The 21,465-nt window shown below is 47.8% G+C and overlaps 9 protein-coding genes across 9 annotated transcripts; 4 read left to right on the forward strand and 5 right to left on the reverse strand.

Moving 5' to 3' along the window:
- Positions 1-433: 433 nt before the first annotated feature.
- Positions 434-1,985, reverse strand: EURHEDRAFT_497747 (intradiol ring-cleavage dioxygenase). Its single transcript, XM_040785704.1, has 2 exons — positions 934-1,985; positions 434-882 (listed from the first exon to the last, which is right to left on the reverse strand). The coding sequence occupies exons 1-2, from the start codon at positions 1,550-1,552 to the stop codon at positions 536-538; spliced, it is 966 nt and encodes a 321-aa protein (XP_040640269.1). The 5' UTR covers positions 1,553-1,985; the 3' UTR covers positions 434-535.
- Positions 1,986-2,643: 658 nt separating this feature from the next.
- Positions 2,644-3,287, reverse strand: EURHEDRAFT_411085 (uncharacterized protein). Its single transcript, XM_040781518.1, has one exon. The coding sequence runs from the start codon at positions 3,252-3,254 to the stop codon at positions 2,949-2,951; it is 306 nt and encodes a 101-aa protein (XP_040640270.1). The 5' UTR covers positions 3,255-3,287; the 3' UTR covers positions 2,644-2,948.
- Positions 3,288-4,393: 1,106 nt separating this feature from the next.
- On the forward strand, positions 4,394-4,869 carry EURHEDRAFT_553989 (uncharacterized protein; the record flags this gene model as incomplete). Its single annotated transcript, XM_040787578.1, has 2 exons — positions 4,394-4,549; positions 4,660-4,869. Coding segments are annotated over 2 exons (279 nt in total), but the record flags the coding sequence as incomplete, so codon positions are not given.
- Positions 4,870-5,856: 987 nt separating this feature from the next.
- On the forward strand, positions 5,857-6,777 carry EURHEDRAFT_376509 (uncharacterized protein; the record flags this gene model as incomplete). Its single annotated transcript, XM_040778861.1, has 2 exons — positions 5,857-6,157; positions 6,242-6,777. The coding sequence occupies 2 exons, from the start codon at positions 5,857-5,859 to the stop codon at positions 6,775-6,777; spliced, it is 837 nt and encodes a 278-aa protein (XP_040640272.1).
- A 2,976-nt stretch (positions 6,778-9,753) lies between these two features.
- EURHEDRAFT_356230 (uncharacterized protein) lies at positions 9,754-10,371 on the reverse strand. The gene has a single exon (XM_040778463.1). The coding sequence runs from the start codon at positions 10,253-10,255 to the stop codon at positions 9,941-9,943; it is 315 nt and encodes a 104-aa protein (XP_040640273.1). The 5' UTR covers positions 10,256-10,371; the 3' UTR covers positions 9,754-9,940.
- A 1,840-nt stretch (positions 10,372-12,211) lies between these two features.
- EURHEDRAFT_452938 (C2H2-type zinc finger protein) lies at positions 12,212-14,818 on the forward strand (the record flags this gene model as incomplete). The annotated part of the gene is made up of 3 exons (XM_040784075.1): positions 12,212-12,344; positions 12,401-14,627; positions 14,677-14,818. 3 exons carry the CDS (start codon positions 12,212-12,214, stop codon positions 14,816-14,818), a joined length of 2,502 nt encoding a protein of 833 aa, XP_040640274.1.
- Positions 14,819-15,574: 756 nt separating this feature from the next.
- On the reverse strand, positions 15,575-17,126 carry EURHEDRAFT_411091 (FluC/FEX family fluoride channel). The gene has a single exon (XM_040781519.1). It carries the CDS (start codon positions 16,921-16,923, stop codon positions 15,691-15,693), a length of 1,233 nt encoding a protein of 410 aa, XP_040640275.1. The 5' UTR covers positions 16,924-17,126; the 3' UTR covers positions 15,575-15,690.
- A 119-nt stretch (positions 17,127-17,245) lies between these two features.
- EURHEDRAFT_411092 (uracil phosphoribosyltransferase) lies at positions 17,246-18,174 on the forward strand. Its single transcript, XM_040781520.1, has 3 exons — positions 17,246-17,494; positions 17,546-17,642; positions 17,702-18,174. The coding sequence occupies exons 1-3, from the start codon at positions 17,333-17,335 to the stop codon at positions 18,127-18,129; spliced, it is 687 nt and encodes a 228-aa protein (XP_040640276.1). The 5' UTR covers positions 17,246-17,332; the 3' UTR covers positions 18,130-18,174.
- Positions 18,175-21,003: 2,829 nt separating this feature from the next.
- On the reverse strand, positions 21,004-21,354 carry EURHEDRAFT_514432 (uncharacterized protein; the record flags this gene model as incomplete). The annotated part of the gene is made up of 1 exon (XM_040786269.1): positions 21,004-21,354. The coding sequence occupies one exon, from the start codon at positions 21,352-21,354 to the stop codon at positions 21,004-21,006; it is 351 nt and encodes a 116-aa protein (XP_040640277.1).
- Between the last annotated feature and the right edge of the window lie 111 nt (positions 21,355-21,465).

A 21,465-nucleotide genomic window follows, 5' to 3' on the forward strand; every position in this document is an offset into this window, starting at 1 on the left:
CCAATCGATACGCATACAACTGGCGCAGCGGACGCGCCGGACGACGCTCAGAAAAAGGTATAAGTCTTCCCTTTGCCAGACGCACCCGTAAGCCGCAGGCGGACGCCTCTCAATCTGTCCCATCAGAATGGTTCTTGTCCGTTGTTCTTCGAGCTCGAATGATGGTTCTAGGAGCTTTGAGTGACATGTCGAAGCGGACTGTGGAGGCGCTTTTCTCCTCGCGCTGCTGGTCACCGGTGGTGCTTTTGACAAAGATCTACTCTAGGGACTCAGGGATCGAGAGCTGCCATTCGACCTAGTCTTACAATAATTTGTCACATTCTTCACGGATGAAGCACCAATCACGATTTCTGGAAGCTTCTAAGTTGGTGTTTTGAACTTCAAAAGATATGAATTTCGTTCTCGACAGGTAAATCAAATAAGACAATTAATTCCTCGTTTTGGGCACTTGAAGGGTTGGTCGATGTTGGGTTGCGTTTACTAATTGAATATAATAAATTAAGACATGACACTCAGTCCAGCACGGAGCACATCCTTATTTCTTCCCAAAGCTCTCTACCGCAGTCGTATCGACACCAATGGTGACATACCCAATCATTCCCTTGGTTACATCCTCGCCATTCACAGGCTCCACAGATATGACAGGGTTGTATCCACCGTCAAGACCTTGGGAGAACACCGAGTCGACGGCGTTGGTGGTCCGGTTAATTTCCGTATGCGAGACGTAGGGTTCCAGAGCCATGATCTTGCGCTCGAGTGCTTCATCGAAATAAAGTTGGCCGGTGCTGATAGTATCGCTGTGGGCTATGGTGCCGTTTCCACGAAGAGACCAGTCGCTATGGACTTGGACGTGGATGTGGATGGCGCGTTCGATATAGAAGCCTATTCAGGTTAGAGTAGTCTTCGGCAATTGAAAAGTAGATAGTGATGTACCAGGAAAGACGGTTTTCATCTCCATCATTCCGTTCTTGTCAGTTGGCCACATTCCGCGCAAGAAGGTGGTGTCGTCGGTGTGCAAATCGGTCGAACCCATTCCATAATCCGATACATTCAACTGCTTCAACAGCGTCTCGAATGGCGTGTTAGGAGACAATCCCGTGAAGCTTGAATAGCTTCCAGTAGCATTACAGTGCCAGAAGTCAACCAGAACGCCCTCGAGCGGTTCGCAAGTCGCCATGTCAAGCACACCCACATCCAGCCATAAAGGAACACCAGACTGGTCCTCCGTCATATCCTGACGCAGGGTCTGCGACTCCGGCCACCAGTACGGACCCTCTGTCACTTCGGGGGCAAGCACACAGGTCTCATTCTGGATGGTTTGGTAGTGAGGTGCTTCCGTGGTGATTTGGAAGGTTGAATTGCCACTACTGGAACGCTTGGCGAGGTTCCGCTTCCAACGCTTCTCGTTGAACCGGGCTACCTTGTCAGAGCACTTAGAAGATAGGTCGGCGCGGCGGGCCATCTCCGCACGGGGAATGTGAGTGTGAGGGCCGGGGTGAGCAACCGCCGCGCAGGCGAGTGTTGCTGCCGCGAGGAGAGTGGAAAGCTGCATGGTGGTGGTAGTTGTGCTGCTGCTGATAGACGCAAAATGAGAGGATCGGGCAGCCCTTTTATAGGCAATTTCCCATCCTCTGTGGTAGTAATCTGAGCCATCTCGTTCGCTGAAGTTCTCCCATTATGGAGAGGGAGGGACTTGCGTAAACTTGCTGCGGGTTTTTGTGGGACTAGAAACATCCGAAACAGCAAGATTACGATAGGGCTCGGGGGAGGATTACAAGTTTCTTGACCGGAGTAATGCCTTCAACACTAGTGGCTCGGCATTGTACAAGTAGACCCAGAATGCCAAATCTTGGGGCGGGGAGGCATGTAGAGTATGATATTCCGGAAAGAGAGCAGGTGTAGCCGGCAAATAGCAAAACCAGGAGAGTGCTCGTACCTGAAAGTCCTGCAACGCAAGATTCAACAAGTACGGAGTACAAATTGAAAATCCATCTGATGTATAGGAATGTGCTGCCCCGTGGTGGAGTTGCAAATCCCCGGACGGAAGTCGGAACTCGGGACTTTTTGTTACTTCCGCTTACAAAGCACGACGCCATCCCTAAAGAACTACCGAACATTTGCCATTCCATTGCCCTCTAGAATACAAATGACTGCCCAGAGAAAATTAACAAATATGGCTGAGCACTCAGCCACCAATAATTGTCCTATTAAAGGTGTCATATTACGATTTCCCAGGGCTCAATAGAGAGGTCCTCAACTACCTTGAAATGCCTTCAGCTCCAGGCCGTTCTTGGTACTACTTGGTCGCTCAGGCAGTAAATCGAACGAATCACTGTCCCTGAAATGTCTGAAATAGACATAGCCGTTATAACAGCAAGATCGCGAATGATATGAGGGAACTCCGAAGGAGCGCACCTTGGCTTCAAGTTCACAGAGACTGATTCCCAGGAATGAAGCAGTTGGCTTTGGTGAAAAAAGACCGTTCGAATTCATTTCCATCATGAGATTACCAAGTGCCACCACATTACAAGGATGGCAATAGCTGTGGAGAAGGTCTTCTTTCTTTGGTTATGTGAGTCAACGATGTTGCGAACGGCACTCTGCCGCTGGTCATTTATGGTGTCTTACAAGCATTATCAGTCAGTTTATAACAAATCCAAAGGCCTCGCCTGGAATCCATACCAATAAAATTACCTTGGATTGACAGTGTCAGGCTCGTAATCCATCCGTTGCTTTGTGCCATTGCAGTCAGGGTTGCTTTTTGAAACAGGTCATGAACCCGGGAGGCCCACGAGATCCACATCCACAAAAGCACATCTCGACAGTGTGATGTAGGAAAGTTGCTCCGCAGTTGGTTGATCCAGACATCCCTGAAGATGCTCATTATATTAAGGTATCCGTAATATTCTGCCGAAACAGCGGTTTTGGAGAGCAGTTCCGGATTCGGTTTACGCGGTATGGCATTGAGTCGACAGTGGATAGTCTTCATAAAAAATAACAAAGGCCCCAACATCCCAACTGTCTACTTTGATCTCCACTGGGCCTTTTTTGGCAAGGGTGATACTCTCTTCCCATCCCCCAGACAGAGTTTTCTTGAACACAGGTGATGCGAGCATCAGATGCTTTGCGGAGACTTGGATGCGATACTCATATTTTGTTATTTCTTTTTTGGTCTCTGATTCCTGCGATATTTCGACGTCTTTCTTGTTCTCACTCCAGACTGCAAAAGGGGCATTGGCATTTTCGAGTATCATGATCACTTCACCGTCTTCGTCGATGGCATAGGGTTTCCTTGGCATTTCCTTGTTCACTATTTTGTCCATGGTGGACTTTAAATGACGACAGAGCTCAGATTGGCTGATAAGTAGAAGAACAGGGAGGGGCAGAGGAAGGAGAGTAGCAGAAAATATCTGGTTCTTCGAGCCTGTCATGTGACGTGCTATAGAACAATAGCAGACCCCGCTTGGTTTGACCTCTTCTTTGCATGCTACGTTTGTAAGTAGTGGTCATAGTTATAGCAGCAACACAAAATAACGAGATAAGGCCGACTTTGTTAGGGGTGATACAACTGTCGGGCTTGATGCAGAGACAACAAAAGCTTGGAAGATAAAAATGTAGGACTTTTCAATTATAGCAGAAAGCCTTATGACAGTATGACATGCCTTTGACAAAATGTTTAGCGACCCGCTCCTTTCTTTTTCCTCGTTCTCCAACGAGTCCTTTGGCTATCGACATAATAAAACGAATACATTGTTGTTTTCATAAGTTCATCGCTATCAAAAATGGACGACCGCTTTGAGGATACAGATTTGGTTGTTCAGTGGGCTGAAAAATATCAACATGGAGGCTTCCACCCAGTACACCTCCATGATTTCTCCAATCAAAATTTGAAGTTATTCCAGAATTGGCATATGGTATTTCTGTGATGGTCTGGCTAGCGAATGATCACCTATGAAAGGCCTCAACCGGCTAGTGGTTACTAGTGAGGTTATCTCACATCTGGGAATGAGTATAAGAGCGATATTGTGCCTGAACTCGGAGATTACGGTGGAACTTGGCTGCGACATTAACATCGGTCACATCTCTACCTTGTATTACATTCAACAGCAGATCACTATCCTAGCACCAGAACACATGGGATCTTACAGCAACCTAGTAGTGGAAACTGCTTTATATTGATGACACGGATTCCTGGTGAGCCACTTGATTCAGCATGGGAGTTCTTCGACAAGGAACAAAGGACTTCGATCTGAGATCAAATTAAATACCATCTTTGACAAATAAAAGCCTATACCAGCTCCGTCGGTCGATGAGAATAAGCCTAATGCAGTACTTGGTGGTATAGATCCCTCGCTGCTGCAAAGAGACATGGAGATGAATCCGAGTTGCGGAAGGGCCCATCAGCAATGAGCATGAGTTCAATCAGTCTCTCACCAAGCACCAACAGCATTCTGAGGAAGCTCACTATACTGATGTGATAAAATTACATCTTGAGATCAATCACAAACTAGCGATGACGCATAGCGACCTCCATCCGCGAAACATCATGGTTATACTCACTCCACGACAATTTCACCAGGACGAGAGCGAGAACAGTGCCTTTCTCAAGAGTATTCCAGCACCGCAATTAACGTAGGAAATGTTTCTTCACAGACTCAGCTTGAGATCAAAGCAATTATTGATTGGGAAATGTGTGGCTGGTATTCGAAGTATTGGGAGTATACAAAAGCCCTAAGCATCATTTATAGGAGTGACGACGGGCTTGGGTATTGGCAGGTCTAATTGCCGTCTAAGATTGGTTCCTGGCCCAGGGGACATTTGCTCGATATACAATTGAGCGGTTGGCACGGTTGAGAATGACACGGCCGTCACCATTAGAGTGGATTAAATAGGTGAGGCTGCGATGTCTCCTGGTTGATTGATTAGATCTATAAGGCTAGAACCTTTTCTACAGTGCCGATATGTCCGCATCAGTTTGGTTTAGGCACAAACTAATTCAAAGTGTAAAGAAGTGCTGCTCCAACTGACACGGATAGACCAATGAGGCGGTTGAACTCCGAGTCGGGGAAGTCGGGGAGTCGATTATCCGGACTGCACGAGGCTATATATGAAGAAGAAACTTAGATTACACGGAGGGTGACAATGATATCTATAGACACCGTAGATGGTAGAATGAGTGCTTGGCTATCTAAACGAGTGTGTGTGTCCGTATATGAGGGATCTGTTGGCCTCGATAATCGGACAAACTATTGATCCACCTCGACTTTCATCACCCTGCTGCGGCAACTAATATAACTCGAACTTGTAACTAGCTAGTTAGTTGACCTAGCCAACTGTATTGATTATATAATCCGCCAAATGAGGGACCATCGCCGCGGCGTTTCAAGCGCAAAGTCCCACAACCAGACTGTTAAAAATTCCGGCGAGCTGAATTGTTATAGAAGGGAGTAATAACCAAATCTGAGTAGTGGCTATGGCAGAGGGGGCGTGGCGTGCCTCTCTAACTTACAAGTAAAGCCTCAGTCTGAACCCTATAGCCTCCAGAATTAAGCGCTGGACTCAGTTAAGTAGGTTCACGTGCTGACCACTCATCTGCGGTTTTAAGGAACTAGTCCAAAGCAAGTTAAGAGCGATAGTGATAATGCGTCCCTATCACACCTAATATAAGTCGAGCGCAGCCAAGCTTGATTGGTTCAGACAGGCGCTTAATGGATTATTGACTTTTTTTGTCTTGCCCGTCCGCCTTGATATTACTATTCAGGATCGTCTTTGTTGCAATTCTTTCTCCCCTATTACTTCTTGCTGGGCCTGCTCACAACTTCATGGCCGGTTCATAAGTATATATTGAGCCCGAGAATGCAAATAACAAGCCGCAGAACCCGTCTGGCTATCGCCTTATTTTTCCTCCAAGTGGTCGACCTCACCTTCGCAACTCTTTGCTACAACCCCGATGGCTCAGTATCCAACGATGTTCCCTGTAACAGCACCGCCTCTGTCAGCGTATGTTGCACGCAAGGCTTCATCTGCACAGCGAATATGCTCTGCCAACCACAAGGGTGGTACGACAACACAACTGGGAATCCATTACAGCTTATTCGCGGGACATGCACAGATAAGTCTTGGTCTTCGAATAAGTGCCCGGGGTATTGTGTGGCTGGTGAGTCTATCAAAGAATAAATTTAAATCGGTACTGCAAATGGTTCAGAAGAATCCGGTGTGCTGACATGGTTGGCTCCTAAAGAAAGCGTGACCGGCGGCGAATGGGTTATGCGCTGCGGCAAAAACTCGACTTCATACTGCTGCTCAGCCGACGACTGCTGCAGTGATTCGAGCGTTGATCGGTTGACTTTGCCTGACCCTGATGTAACTGCAACAGCTGGGATAGCTCCAACGACGACTGCAACAACGGCATCGGCATCCACGCAAACTAGATCATCTGCTACGACATCGGGAATCCCCACGTCAACTGCGTCGAGTAATGGCACTACCAGTGGGTCAAATTCGAAAACAATTGGTATCGGCGTGGGTGTTGGTGTAGGTGCAGGGGTAGTAATCCTGGGAAGTCTCGCATGGTTGATATTTTGGCGACGAGGGAAGACAAAAAAAGCGGATGCTGCGTATATTGCTTCTTTACCACAGCAGTCGCAACAACGGGATTTCTTCCCGCAAGAACTGGACTCGACGGTTCCACACAAGGTGGAATATCCACAAGAACTAGACTCGACAAATCCACCAGGATATGCACATGGGAATCGGCCGGTATTTGAAGTACAGTGATAGCGGCCAAGTCCTAAGCTACCGAATCTACCAATTACGTTAAAATCCCGGCCAAGAAAGTGCAGCATAACTGGCCAGTAATAACACGGAGCTTTATGGGTTTGGACTGGCCGTCGCGGCTGTCCTGGCCAATTCTTTGCGATGGACGGTCCCAAGATTGTTATCGTACATATCTTGATGAAAATCCCGATTTTGATCTTGAAATCCATAGAGCCATGCACCACACATTCAAGTGTGCATCTTCTCCTGAGTTCGAAGCTGAGGAATTTGGAGAACTGGTTTCTTGAAAAGGTAAGGTTCCTGTGTTAGGCTCACGGAATACCTCTATACGATACGCCCAGGAAAACTAAAGGCGCTGCCGTGTACTTTAAGCAATGAATCTAGAACTTTAGCTAACCTTACTTAGTCGCCTGTCTGAATCAGAATATTACCAGATATACGTCTTGGCAGGCTTCCTTTGGTAATAATGCACCCCATCTTCCTCATTGCCCGCCCCTCTATTGCCAGCAATATTATCCTTTGGAGCTGCATGAAGACAACGTTGCTATTCCTTGATTCTTCTTTAGCTGCAGTTAATTCAATTACTCTAGAATACCCCTGTTCAATGATTTCCATTACGTTTCTATTTAACCAATCCAATTCAATATGTGGCACGGCATTATCTAGGGGAGCGTCGCCCTCCGTGTAATTATTGCCAAATTGGACGTGAATCTGGCCCAAAAAAGCAGGAAAATGTCACGCACTTTGAGCATGTTGGAGATAATCTATACTCATGGGGAATTGTATCATTGGAGGACACAGCCAGCAAACATTAAGCTGAAATGTCGTCTTTATCTGTCTACCTGCTGTCAAATCAATCGCATAAATAGACCTAACACGGCAAACAGCATAACAGTGTAACTATTAGGGTTCCAGCTCATCTTGCCAACATAAATGATACATAAACTATGCACAATCCCTCCCGTCTCAATGCTTATGCTGACATCACCGGAAAGTCATCTGACATCCCAAAAAGGCAAGTCAAGAATCACGCACAATCACGTGCGAATCCACACCCCACCAACCAATCACAAAATTGCGACCGCTCCGAGACCTCCGTCCGTGTATTCCGTATTATTCTTGTATCGCGCACTAAGGAATCCTTTGCACACACTCGGTCAGGTTACGTTTTTCAGCTACAAGCGGTGACGCCGCCAGGTTTCTTAGTTTCCTTACGCGTCCAGCCGCCCTCTTATTTTATTTGTTTTTGTTCTTACTAAACTCCGTTCTTCGAGAAAAAAAAGTCGGGATGATCCACTCTCCCGGACCATGCAGCGGTCCGTCCCAGGGCAACGTTGACTGCATACATGTAAGTAAGTAAATAGAAGAGAATCGAAGAGATACCAGATGGGGATGGAGGGGAATGGTGGGTGGGTGATGGCTATGGCATACCGCCATCGTGCAGGGTTCAATTAATATAACAATATTTCGCAGAGCATCCATCCAATACTCTACTCTAGGCATGTCTTAAGCGACAAAGTACTTGTTACCCACCCTCAATTCAGGAACCCTTTCCGCGGTCCCCGTTCCGCAAACTAAAAACCAGTGTTATCCCAGTTATGAATGAATAAGACGTGGACATAAGACCTAGCCCGAATCCACACATGTCGACGACGACCTTCGAGTCGGTGAGGCCCGGCTACTACTTATGCCTTGCCCTATGCCTGGTCGGCCTGCTCTGCTTTGGACCTAGGTTAGCTGGTGGATGTATTGACCGCTTTTTGTGCGTGTATTTATGTATTTAACTCATACGGAGTACTTGTATGTATGGTATGTAACAGCCACTGGTGGCGTATGGTATGTAATGGTATGATATGGCGACGCTAGTTATCCCTTTGTTTTGTTTGGGGGTTTTAGTTCCCTTTTCGCGTGTCGCTAGGACGTGTTTTTTGTTTTGGCCGTTTACAATTGTAGTCGTTAGAACAAGGCTATGATAACTATGATAACAATTGAATCTCCACCAATGCTCTTGATAAAGAACCATGGGACTTATCCGGGGTGACGGGTCTGTTCCATGGTTCTGCTATAAATCGCACCGTACAATGTACAAGTACACCGTAGAAATGCTTCATACGCATAGAAGGCAGACACTCAATGGAATGCGAAGATCCGTTCTCGAATCTCAAATTGCGTGAGGAATCTGCATATTCGTGGATAAATCTTAATACTAAACTGTATTTCCTCGTATGCCCAATTATCAATCTCATCAACCTTGTCCTACGACCGGAATAATAAGCCCAGCCCGGCTACTCAATCGGATCACTCCCTCGTCTCAATAACAAGCAGCCAGCCACCTTTTACTTTCACTTCCAGGCTTCCGTCCTTCCAGGAACACAACAATCGCAAGCAGAGTCAAAGAACCCCGCTACCCCTCGTGATTGGCCCAGAAACATTCTCGAAGGCCGGGTGGGGTTTTATCTGCGACAATCCGTCCGAGAAAGAAAAAGCAATGAAAAGGGGGAGGGGCCGTACCTTTTGCTCTTGCGAATGACAGAGTCCAGAGTAGATGGAGTGTACTTGTAGGTGACTCGTAGAGTGCCCATGGATCTACGACTGACTATCTTATCCCTTGTCTGTGAGGGGCAGTCAGCAGCCTTTATTTTTTTTGGGGGGGGAGGGGTTATGAGTGCGCCTGTATACGGAGGGGCTGGTTTATGGGCGATAGACAGGAGGGGCCCTGGTCGGATGCATTCATACTTTCTGATTTTTGGTAGCGATGCGATACTATGCATGTGGGCAATAGCCCACATGCCCTCAATAATTAAACTGTCTCCCAGGAGTATGGAACGCCATATCAAACAGCCTAACACACGTTGATCAACGTTGGCAGCTCCATACAATTACAAGTCTTCATAATTCAGATACCCACTTGTTTACTATGTAGAGTGCCTGACTAAAGTGAGAGGAAGTTCATTCCTGGGATTGAAGAAGCAAGGAGGAAATGGCAGGAACATGGTTCACGTTGCAGCCATGAGGTATTGTTTTGGTGATGTTTCAGTCGTCGTTCTTGGGTTTCTCCATGTGTTCAATTCTGATTTACGGAATAGACAGCGTATGTAGATTAATAGGGGGTTATGGTGTGCTTGTATAGTTCATATGACCAGGGAAAGAGGGACTTTGCATGTTATAGGTATGAATAATGTGCATGGGGCGGAAATATATATCCAGCCAACACGATGCAGAATCCGTACATACTCCGGAACAAATACCGTTGCGGTGGAATTTCACGAAAAAGGTCTAGAATAACCGTGAGATTAGACTCTAGCCTACGGAGCACGATACAAATGCACTTGTCTACTCCGGACCGATTGAACACCCACTCCGGATACAGTACGATTACCACCACGGAGTCTCCGTACAGATACACCAATAAAAGAACAGAAATTGAATCGGTGTACACACTCAGGTACATGTGCAGAATGTTGGGAATGAGATGCATAAATCAGCGACACATATTCTCCTAATAGTCGGTGGTTTTAAGTGAAGCAAGCGAAGCCCAGGGATAATGTCGGTGTATTGGGTTACCCAAGTAACTACCGTGTTGGACGGAATGAGGATGGATCCACCGCACAGATTGTCTTTTGTCTAATCCGGTTTACTGTACTTGTAGACTTGTAGACTTAGTATTGTTAGAATGCAAGATTTGTAGATATTAGAGTATGTTGTCTAGACATGCTTGTAGATAGAGAGCGGATTTGTATACATCATCCATGTACAAGTACACAACAGCGTGGTGTGCAAGTACAGACGTGTACTCCGTACCGCTCCATAAATAGCGGTACAAATATCCCGTTAATGGGCAGCTGTGCAGCGTGCAGCTACATCATCCTGGACGAGATCACCCGCTAATCGAATTATTGATCGTGCGCGATGGTCATTCGCCGATGCAGTCCACTGAGCGCATGGGAAAGAATACGTAAGATCGAGGGGCACCAGTCACGTCAATCTTAGTAAGCCCAGTACGGAGTACAGGTACAGCTGGAATATGAAGGTTGGTGCCGTGGCTATAAGAAAAGACACATAGTAGAAGAAAAAGAAAAGAGACCAGTCACATACTTGCCACTGATAGAATCAATAACTTACTTGTGTCAAGTCTCATGAGTGGTGTACTTGTATGAGACAGATCTAATGAAGGGTGACCTAACCCCATTGGGACTAGCATGTGGAAAGCCGGATCCGATAAGCCCTAACTTTGTTTGTTTTCCGTTTGCATTCTTACGAATTAATGAAGAGGAGTACGGGAGACAGGGGTAGTGCTTGTAGAATCCCTGCTATTATATTAACTTATACATCTTACTTTCTACTTGTATAGAAAATATTTGTACTTTTACAAGTGCAGAGCACTCGCAAGTACAAAACATAACTGTACTTTGTACTTGTAGATAGGACGGGCCCCGCCGAACCAAGGTTGTGGTTCTGTCAGATGACATGCTAGAAAACAGGACCATTGAGTAAACATACCCACTCGACGAGGGGTAACGAGGGGCGCGAGGGGCCGAGGGGTTATGTTTTACTGTTCAGACTTGAGTAATAGTCCCTCACATCCTTACGTAGACAAACTCAGGAGGACATCCGAAGTATGAATACAGGTACTTGTACCCGTATAAATACAAATAATACCATACGTGTGTATAAACGCGTCGGGATTGGCCACACTACCGCGTGTGTGGTAATCTTGGCAGCCCCTCGTCGTACGGTAACGAGTGTAACCGAGGGGGACTCCACACCCGCCTCACTTGTTCGCGACCGCCCCGATCGTCGTCGCCCGAGGGACTCTTATCACCACTACAAAATACAGTACATCCACGCACACTGCCCACTTCCTCTCCCCCTCCAGGAATCATCTCCCACTTTTTTTTTTTTTTTTTTTTTTCTCTCTTTTTATCCCATCAGCCCCCCCTTCTTTTCCTTTTCCCTTCTTTTTTCCTTCTCTTTTTCTTCTCTCTTTTTCTCTAACCTCTGAAATACCACCTCTTTTCCCTCTCTTCTTCTCTCATCCCCCCTCTTCTCCCTTCTCCTCTTTTTCCCTCCCTTCCTCACGCACACATCCCGCCGCAATATTATCCCCTCTCCCCGCGGCTTTACGAAGGATACCCCTCTCTACTCTATGATAGAATTATTTTTCTTTCCTGTTTCTACTATTTGACTGTTACTATTATCTCTGTCCGCCTGTGGCTGGACTCTTTCTCTCTACCCCTTTTGGATTCAACCTCCTAGATAATACTACTGCTGTTGTGCCTTCCCCGCTCCCAAGGAATGATCAGACTCCCTTCCGAACTTCTGTCGTCTTCTCGTCTCCAGAACCGGTCTGAACTTACCGAGGGAACAATATCGCATCTTTCTCTGCAGTTCCGTCTACAGTTCACGCGATAACTGGTATTTTCCCGCTATCGAAATGGCACCAAACACTGCTCCGGCATCCAACTCGCCGGCAAAAAAGACATCCGCTCCAGAGAAGAAATACAAGTGCCAATTTTGCAATCGCGCATTCAGCAGAAGTGAACATCGCAGCCGACATGAGCGTTCTCGTAAGTCGCTGTCCTCTCCATACTACCCGGTTGATGAAAGCTAACAGTTTCCAAAGACACAAAAGAAAGGCCCTTCAAGTGCATGAAATGTCGCAGTACTTTCGTCCGTCGCGATCTCCTACTCCGTCATGACCGTACGGTTCACGCCAAAGATGGTGGGGTTCCCTTGGTGGCTGAAGGGCGCAGACGTGGTGGGAATAGTAACGCCGGGGTTCAGAAGTCCTCCCCTGCTCCGGCAGCTCATTCCAAGCCCAACATCACCATCGATCCAACTACCCTGGAACAGCTTGAGGCAAGCAGCGATGGTATGGTCGACCTTGAAACTGCAGCCATGTTGATGACAGATTTCCAACATAAGGCCGCAGCTGCCGCAACGGGCCAGACCACCACACCTACCGTCGCGACCGCAGGCGTTTCCAACAACAACAATAACAATAACAACACTGTTGCTACCCAAGAACGCGCGGAATCCGACCGTTCGTTTTCGCCTGGTCGCGGTTCGATACTTGATCCCCCCGTGTCGTATCTGTCGAGCAATGCGACACTGCCGCAAATGCCCTGGGATTCCCTCGATGTCAAACACCCCGCTTCGTCCATGGCTTCCAGCTTCACAACCACCGACGCAATCGCAGACTCGCACCAGCCCTTGCCTTCCTTGATGGACCGTCCCATGTCGCACATGGGCAGCGACATGCTTGGACCTTCGCTCATGAACACCCTGCCTGTGTCGGGTAACTCGACCCCGAACGCGCTGTCGCCGTTTCCCTCCATGACCGGTCCCATCAGCCCTGTCAACTATCGCAAGTCTCCTGGTCCCAGCCAAATGTTGACGCTTCCCAAGGCCCCACAGGTCGCCAACGATATCGAGCGCAACATGTTGGTTGAGCGGATACGAAACGCTGACTCCCTCGGTGCATTGCCCAGCGCGTTCCAGCTGCCCACGACGGTTGCCTTGAACAAGTACCTTTCCACCTACTTCAACCTGTACCACGCACACCTGCCCTTTCTGCACCAAGAGTCGTTCAAGCCCACGTCCGTCTCGCCGCCGCTCTTGCTTGCTGTGCTCTCTATCGGTGCGCTGTACGCGTTTGAGCGTGAGGAGGCTTTCATGATGCACGTGGGTTCGAAGATGCTGGTCACCCAATTCTTGCAGCACAAGGACAATTTTGACTCGCGAAAATGCCCTCTCTGGGCCATGCAGAGTACACTCCTCAACATGGTTTTCGAGAGCTGGAGTGGTGATCCCAAAGGTCTTGAATGGACCTGCTCCATTAAGAGTCTACTGGCCAACATGGTCTCGGGTAACCGCTATCAACTCAAGGTGCGGTGCGATGCGCGGGAAGCAGTTCCCACACGCGAAGAGTGGATTGATGACGAGTCGTGCCGTCGGACTTACTACGCCGTCTACATCTTCTTCGGTATGCTCACGCTGACCTACAACCACACCCCAGCAATGAGCTTTGATGAATTCGACACCATGGAACTGCCGTCGTCGGAATCGCTTTGGAACTGGGAGGGCGGTGATGATGAGGCCTGGCGCCGCAACTTGGCTGCCAGCCCATCACTCACTGTTCGCGAAGCCCACGACTGTCTCTTCCAGGGCGAGCAAACGCGCTACAGCGCCTTTGCGACTCGTGTGTTGATCAACGCCCTGTTCTTGCAGGTCTGGAACCACAAGAGAAGCTTCGAGGCTCTCCAGGACGTGGTCACTGAGTTCAAGCTTCGCTTGGCTTTGGAGACATGGGAGAGTTCCCTGGACGTGTGTGAGCCCGAGACCGTTGTCGTGCCCCTCAGCACCCCGCACAATTGCCATCCCTTGATCTTCAACTCGATGGCCGTCTACCGCAACACCCGCGCCCGTTTGGAAGTCGACTTGAAGTCGATCCAGGAGGCCATGCGCTACCACTCGTCCTACGAAGTTGCTGCCGCTATGACCGTCGCGCGCGACAAGGTTAAGCGGGGACAGGAAATGAACAAGGTCATCCAGTCGTGCTTCGAATGTATCGAGATCGCCGCGGTCCAGGGCATCAACTGGGTAGCCAAGACGTCTGCCACCAACTGGAGTGTCGAGCATCCACTGTGTGGATTGGATCTGATGGTCATCCTAAGTCTCTGGCTCTACCGCCTGGAACATGACGAAGAGCCAGCGACTGAGGATGAGTTGGCCCTCTACAACAAAGTGCGCAACCTGTTTGACAATGAAGCCGTGGACTCCTTTGGTAAACTCAGCTCTACTGTGGCCCGTGTATGGGGTAACATCCTGGACGGTGTCGTAGTCTGGGGGTAAGTCTTCTATCGTTCCTGTATATCGATTGGGTGCTAACGAAAACAGAATCACAAAGCTCATGGGCGAGTCGTTCAAACTGCATTCGCAAGCCTTGGTTGGCTACGAGGACTCGTTGCGCATTTCCAAAGATCAGCCAATTCACCCGATGCCGGCCAAGACGTTGGCCAGCGTTGGCACTGCTTACTAGTGCCTTTTTTTTTTTTTTTTTTTTTCTTTCTTTCACTCGTTTCATGCATTTGGTCAATGATGGATTTGGATTCAGGGTAGGAAGCATTGGCATGTGGCGTCCGTTACGCCGTGTGCTGATATCCCTGCATTTGCGACGTTTTGCTGCTTTCTGCTTTACTTTGAGTTTCTCCTCTGCAAGAACTCACAGGAGTCCGGTGTGGTCATTTTCTGTTTTCACCCAAAGCAACAACTCGACACCCGGCTGGTCCTGTGTGCTCTTTCCCCCTAGCACTTGACGGAGTTCCGTTGCTTTTTCTTCGATTTCGTTGACATTTACGCCCACTTAATTTCTAGTGCTTTCTTTCATCTGCGCGCATCAGCACGTTTGTTGTATGTTGTGTTTTATTTCTTGTCGATTTTGTTTGATTGATACCTTTTTGCTTGTCATTGTATATTTCATCATCTTCATTTCTTCCGATGCATCTTTTCACACTTCGAGTCACTCCTTTATACCACTTTAACTTACAATTTTTTGACCATTTGGGTTATTTAATGTGTTTTTGTTCTGGTTGATTATGCTATGTGTTTATGCAGTCCCCGCAATGTGTTATGTTTTGTTTACTATTATGTTATGCTTGTGTCTGTGTTTTTGGATTTGATTTGATTGATTTGGTTCGATTCTTGGTAATGTTTATGTTTATTTATCTTTTTCTTTTTGGTGCATGCTGTAGTACCTTGTACTATAAGTTAGTAATTGAAGCAATGAAAATATTCGCGGGGATATTCAAGTTCAATAATTAAGCATTCGTATGTAACTATGAAACAGAGTGAGTATTAGATACTATGTAGAACTACTTTACAGATATACAGATAGCTACTGAGACTACAAAATTAGCAAACAGGAGTATCAAAGCCCCTCGTCCATAGCAAACTCCCCATGGTAACAACCAACAACCCCAACCCAACACCAACACTAACCGTCCCATAGAAATACGCATACCTCCGCTTCCCCAACCCATTCAACTCAGCAACCCACGTACTAATCGTCGTCAACGACCCACAAAACCCATCCATAACACCCTGCAACACCTGACAACTAACCACCGAAGTACCAATACCACTGATATGTTGCAGATCATAGCACATGCCCAGGATACCAGTTCCTAGGATATTCGCCGCAAACGTGCCCAGCGGGAAGCTGGGAAGTTTGGCGTTTAGGAATAGCGAGAGATAGAACCGGAGGAGACAGCCTAGCGGTGCGAAAACGATCGCAAAGATCGCGGCTCCGCGCCAGGTTTCGGTTTCCAAATTGTGACGGTCTGGTGGCCAGATAGCCATGAAGACTGCGCCGAGCCAGCATCCCCAGCCTAGGATCACCATAATGGGGTCGAGGATACGTCGCGTAAACACGAAGGGTAAGACGGGCGTGAATCTGTCACACGCAAGCGCTAGATGCGCGCCAGCGACCAGCGCAGCGAGGGATAGTGACACAGTGATGAGTAGGATCGCAATGAGCGCCATGAAACTATACCCCCCGTTTCTCGAAACAGGACCCGAGAAAGGATCACGAGATGGATCAGGTAGATCATTCGCGAGCGCGAGGAAAACGTCCCTGATAAATGAAGAGAAAGAAGTAAAGCAGCCGCAGAAACCAGTTGTTAGGCCGATGTATAACGGGATAGTCTTCTTAGTCGCTTTATGCGCTTTCAACCGTTCATGCTCATCTATTGTCTCCTGGTTCTCGCCCCATTCTTCGCGGAAGAGGTTCTTGTCTTCTAGGAAGAAGCCCATGAGTAGAGAACCGCTTGCGTTAGCCCATAGTACGCCTGTGACGATTGGCGCGCCCGTGTAAAAGGTTAGGGATTGGAGGCCGAGGCGGGCTAGGGTGCCAAATACCGCGAAGAATATTAGGTAGGAGAGGGTGTAGAGGTGGGTGGATGGGTGTTGGGAAAGTGGTTTGATGGTCTCTTTGGTCTTGGGTTGGAGGTCGAGTTCGGGTTCAGGGGGTTGGGGGGTGCGCTGGTGAGGGTCGGGTTCGATTGGAGGGGGCACGGTGGACTCAGAGAGGGGCATGCTAGTTCCTTCTTTATGTTCATAGTCGTGGTCGCAGTCGTGGAGTGGCATATTGCCGATGGACTTGTGTTGTATAGGCTTGTATAGACATGAGGAGAAGTTGGAGAAGGATTCAAGATTGATGTGATTAGTCAGGCAGGCAATCGGGCGGTTCCGAAGATATCTGATAAGATAGAGAGTAAATAGATAGGGAGGGGTTAAATAGACCATTGATAGAGGATACAGAGTAATACTAAATATCCTGGTGCTTGTACAGTACAGCATAGCTGGGCTGTAGTAGTAGTAGTAGTAGTAATAGTAGTAGTAAGCTGTAGACAAGGGATGCTGCACGTGGTCGTATAAAACCCCTCTCTCCCCAACTGCAGCTGTCCAACCTCACCTCTACAACTCACCACCATTTCTCTATCCAATTCTCTGCACTCCATACTATTGCTCTACTAATTTCCTTCCACTCTACATCATGACCATCCACATCTCTAGCCATCCCTGCCTCCAGGCAAAGCTCTCCCAGTTGCGCTCTCACACCACTTCCACCCGTGAAACCGGCAGTCTGGTCACCGAGATCTCCACCATTTTGGGCGTTGAAGCTCTAGCCAGCTTATCTGCCGTGTCGGGGAAGACAGTGAGTTCACCTTTACCTGGTTTAATACCGAAGAGGAATCTAATAGTACAGGACAAAACCCCCTTGGGGATTGAATATGAAACTCGCGAGATTCCCACCAACCTAGCCATTGTCCCGATCCTTAGGTCGGGATTGGGCATGACCGATGGTATCCCCTCCCCTTCTACCAAGCATACTTGTCTACATCCAGAGGCTAACATAGCACAGCAATTAACTCCCTCCTCCCCACCCCCGTCCCAATTTACCACCTCGGCCTCTTCCGCGAACGCTCCACCCTCCAACCCGTCGAATACTACAACAACCTCCCCTACCACCGCGACACCTCCACCACAACCTCTACCCCAACAGCAACCAACACAGCTACCGCCGAAACCGCCATCCTGCTGGACCCTGTTATTGCTACGGGCGCCACCGCCGAAGCGGCCATCCATCTACTGCGAGAGTGGGGTGTGAAACGTGTGATTATGATTAGTGTGCTTGCATCGGAGGAAGGAGTTAAGAGGGTGCAGGAGAGCTGGGAGGGGGGCGTTGAGGTTTGGGTTGCTGGGGTTGATGTGCGGTGTGATGAGCGGGGGATGATTGTGCCGGGTTTGGGGGATATTGGGGATCGATTGTTTGTTGCTGTTGGGAAGTGAGCGAAGGGGTGACGACAGGTTAGATTGATTAACATGAATGATGAGTGACATAAGATATAATCTGCTAGTTTGTTCTACCGCTCTTTCTTTTGTTGCTTATATGTTCCTGTCTGCTTCTCGATATCTGTAGTCTGTGTTATACCTTATTCTTTCATTTGATTATCGGAGCATTCGGTCCAAATTGCATGGCTGATTAATATCTGATTATCTATACATCTGTCCCTTGATTGCTCGACATCCATACGATGCCCTTATGCTTTCGTTACTTTTCTGTGAGGAATTTGCCAATCTTACCATAACGATGGCATTCCTCCATGAAAACGCATGCCCAATCGCCCACTTCCTCATGGGCCGAGGGTGCTTCGACGTTGAGAAACCTTCCCACCTTGCCATAGCTATAGGGTCCCCGTTAATGATTCCACTCGGCGATCTTCTTGCCTTTTACCGGTCCGAGATGGTTGTCCCGTTATGTAGCTCCCAAGCGAGCGAGGGGTAGAGAAAGCACTGGCCTAGCGAGAACACCCTGATTGTAGCTGGTTCGAGGCCAAGAACCTGTAGTCCGTATGTCTTGCCACGAATCATGTTTGGACATGTGTTGGGAAAACAACGGCGGTTATCATTAAAATGCCGCGCTGACCAACCTACAAAAGCCAGCCCCTTCAGGCCAGCTTGATACTGATATGGCTGATAGTTATATGCCACGTACCAAGCCTCGCTGCTATAACTCATTTTTTATTGTTGATTCTTTTTCACCAGGAAGGCCTATAGGGCCTTGAACTTGGACATGATCCCCATCTCAAGTAGCAATCACAAGGTTTGCACAATCCTGGTTTTGACTGCAGGATTAACTTAGTTACCTCATTTGCTTATGCAATCATTCAAGTGCCTTATTTTCCTTGCTGAGACTCAACTGGAGGGACATTGTTTTGGTTTTAATTCTCTTTTGATCATTGATAAAATGGTCAGAAGAATTTGCTGGTAACGTAGGGATGGGGATGAGGATGAGGATGAAATTGAGAAGGAAGAAAGAAGGAATAAGATAATTGTGCTTGCAAATAGTAAAGAGAATAGGGCAAACAAACGAGTGAACCGCCTGCTTTCTTAGGCGTCCGCTAGTTGGTTTGGCAAACGCCCAACTCAACAAACTGCAGTTTCTTCTCTTTTCCTCTCTTTTTTATTCTCTTTCTTATAATCTATCTTTTTACATTATTCCTCCCCTATTTTTCCCTTCCTATTTACTCATTTCTTCCTTTCCCATTAGACAGTGTGCCCATCACGCCTGCTGAGACCTTTGACTTCGGCGGCAAACGAGGGTTGATTGACGACAGACTCGCCCTCATCAAGAAACAGCTCACAGAAGTTACCGATATCAAATATGGACAGCGACGTATTTCAGCTTTGGCTCGCAATTTGAACACCAGCGATGGGATTATGCTCAGATTCTTCATGAGTGAGTACTCCCCTGCGATAAAATATGGTGTTGATACTGACATGCAAGATTGAATCCCGGCCACTTCAAAATGGGCGATCGTCAAAAGAACCGCTGAATATCAAAGGCCAATTTCCTTGTTATTAACAGATATAGCCCATTAGTCATTGTGTTCAATATCTGGAGCCGTGGTACTTCCGGAATCACATATCAAGACCGCGTTGACCAACTTTAAGAACCGAGTGAGCCGCCATCAGGCACCAATGGCAGATAGGGCATAGTGCACCTTGTCAAGTATATGGTCAGCGACAAGGCGGTGGTGCGCCATTACAACAAGGTGCTTCGGGACAGGGACGATGTTCTGGAGCGCCACCCCAACAAGGTGCAACCACACAAATGAGCCCATTATGATCAAGTTCCGATATGGGTGAATATATTCAACAGCGATGTAGCTATGCTGCATTGTATATAATATATGCTAACTTCCATACTAGTCTACAGCCGGACGAATTCGATTTAGAGAATCTCCAGAATACGAAAGAACAAGCGATACTCGAATATCTTGAAGAGGCTAAAAAGGTCGAAGGCATCGGACAAATCGGCCATGGCCTGGCATATATCGATAATGTCAGACAGCCTGCAGAGTCGTTTCCCCTTTACCCTGGTGGCAATGTGCATTAAATTGTTGTCACGCGTCCCAGGCGAGAATCTGCATGACATCTATATGAATCTCACAGATGACCAACTTGAGTGTATTCGACAAATGGTCCCTTGTCATCAACAGGGACAGTCTGGATGTTGTTGCACTTGGTATCTGGAAACAGCCGGCCGTGAAAGGCTAAAATCGTCCTGATCCGCCACCTACGGAAAACGAGGACAACTCTACTGTTCCAGTCCAAGGGCCTAATTTCCGCAGGGGGGAATCCTTTGGCTGAGCTGGAAAGCAGTATGTATCGCAAAAAATGAGTATAAGCCTCAAGCCTGAATTAATATTAAATACATCAAGAAATCAAATAACACGGGTCACCTGATCTCAAACACACAAAATCCACAAGAAATGCAAGTGTAAGTGTATATATAAAGTAAGTGGTGAAGAAGGCGCTCAAGGTATAGTCATGTACACGTAGCAGTCGAGTTCACTCTCGGTGTGCTGGGTATGTCGATGTCGAAGTCGAGTCGATGACGATGCAGAAGAGAAATAGAAAAAATCGGGTAATAAAAAAGTAATATATCATAATAAAAGCGTCGCGAGGCAGGATCGATGCCTCAAGAAGAATCGAAGGTATCAATGCGCTTTCGCAGAAAGAAATGGCGAAGAGAATCGAAAAGTCTTAAGAGCGCTCAAATAACGATGAAAATGCAGGGCAAGTCGAGCATTCAACCCAATCCATGGCTCGCACCAAGCCGCCATGGATATGCATAACCATGGAGTTGGTGGACCGGTGTTATCCCAGCATGACCGCCGCAAAAGCCGTACATGTCAGCCCAATGGCCATTCCGATCCACGGTGACTGACCCAGTGTCCCTTCACTTCGTGCCTGCAGCGATTTTGTTGACGTCGTTTTCCCCAGGCCAAATGCGTCTGTCGGTTGTGCGGCAGCGGCATCGACACCGGCTTCTTGGACGGATTCAGGTGGATGTTGGTATTGATACTGGTATTGGTGTTGTTGTAGCTCTGGTAATGGCGCGGGAGGAGTAACATTTGGTACCGAGGGGGAGGGTTGAACTGCGGAAGATTGTTGTGTTGCAAGGGCCGCGGTGGGCACAAGGCAGAGAAGAACGGTGGAAGGTCTCATGTTGTCGGAGTACGATAGCGGCAGATAGAGGCGATAAGGAAAAGTCGTCCGTTGTAGGAAAGTGGAAGGACGACTGACGCTACTGTTGTTATATGGAGCAATGGCTATGCA

This window comes from Aspergillus ruber (genome assembly GCF_000600275.1).
Source record: "Aspergillus ruber CBS 135680 unplaced genomic scaffold scaffold00008, whole genome shotgun sequence".
NCBI lineage: Eukaryota > Fungi > Ascomycota > Eurotiomycetes > Eurotiales > Aspergillaceae > Aspergillus > Aspergillus ruber.

Excerpts from the sequence above, each read along its gene's own strand:
- EURHEDRAFT_497747 (XM_040785704.1), bottom strand. The coding sequence starts at position 1,552 with ATGCAGCTTTCCACTCTCCTCGCGGCAGCAACACTCGCCTGCGCGGCG. Across the intron at positions 883-933 it reads GATGAAAACCGTCTTTCCTG|GCTTCTATATCGAACGCGCC; the intron begins GTACATCACTAT and ends TAACCTGAATAG.
- EURHEDRAFT_411085 (XM_040781518.1), bottom strand. The coding sequence starts at position 3,254 with ATGATACTCGAAAATGCCAATGCCCCTTTTGCAGTCTGGAGTGAGAAC.
- EURHEDRAFT_356230 (XM_040778463.1), bottom strand. The coding sequence starts at position 10,255 with ATGCATCTCATTCCCAACATTCTGCACATGTACCTGAGTGTGTACACC.
- EURHEDRAFT_411091 (XM_040781519.1), bottom strand. The coding sequence starts at position 16,923 with ATGCCACTCCACGACTGCGACCACGACTATGAACATAAAGAAGGAACT.
- EURHEDRAFT_411092 (XM_040781520.1), top strand. The coding sequence starts at position 17,333 with ATGACCATCCACATCTCTAGCCATCCCTGCCTCCAGGCAAAGCTCTCC. Across the intron at positions 17,495-17,545 it reads CTGCCGTGTCGGGGAAGACA|GACAAAACCCCCTTGGGGAT; the intron begins GTGAGTTCACCT and ends CTAATAGTACAG. Across the intron at positions 17,643-17,701 it reads GGGATTGGGCATGACCGATG|CAATTAACTCCCTCCTCCCC; the intron begins GTATCCCCTCCC and ends AACATAGCACAG.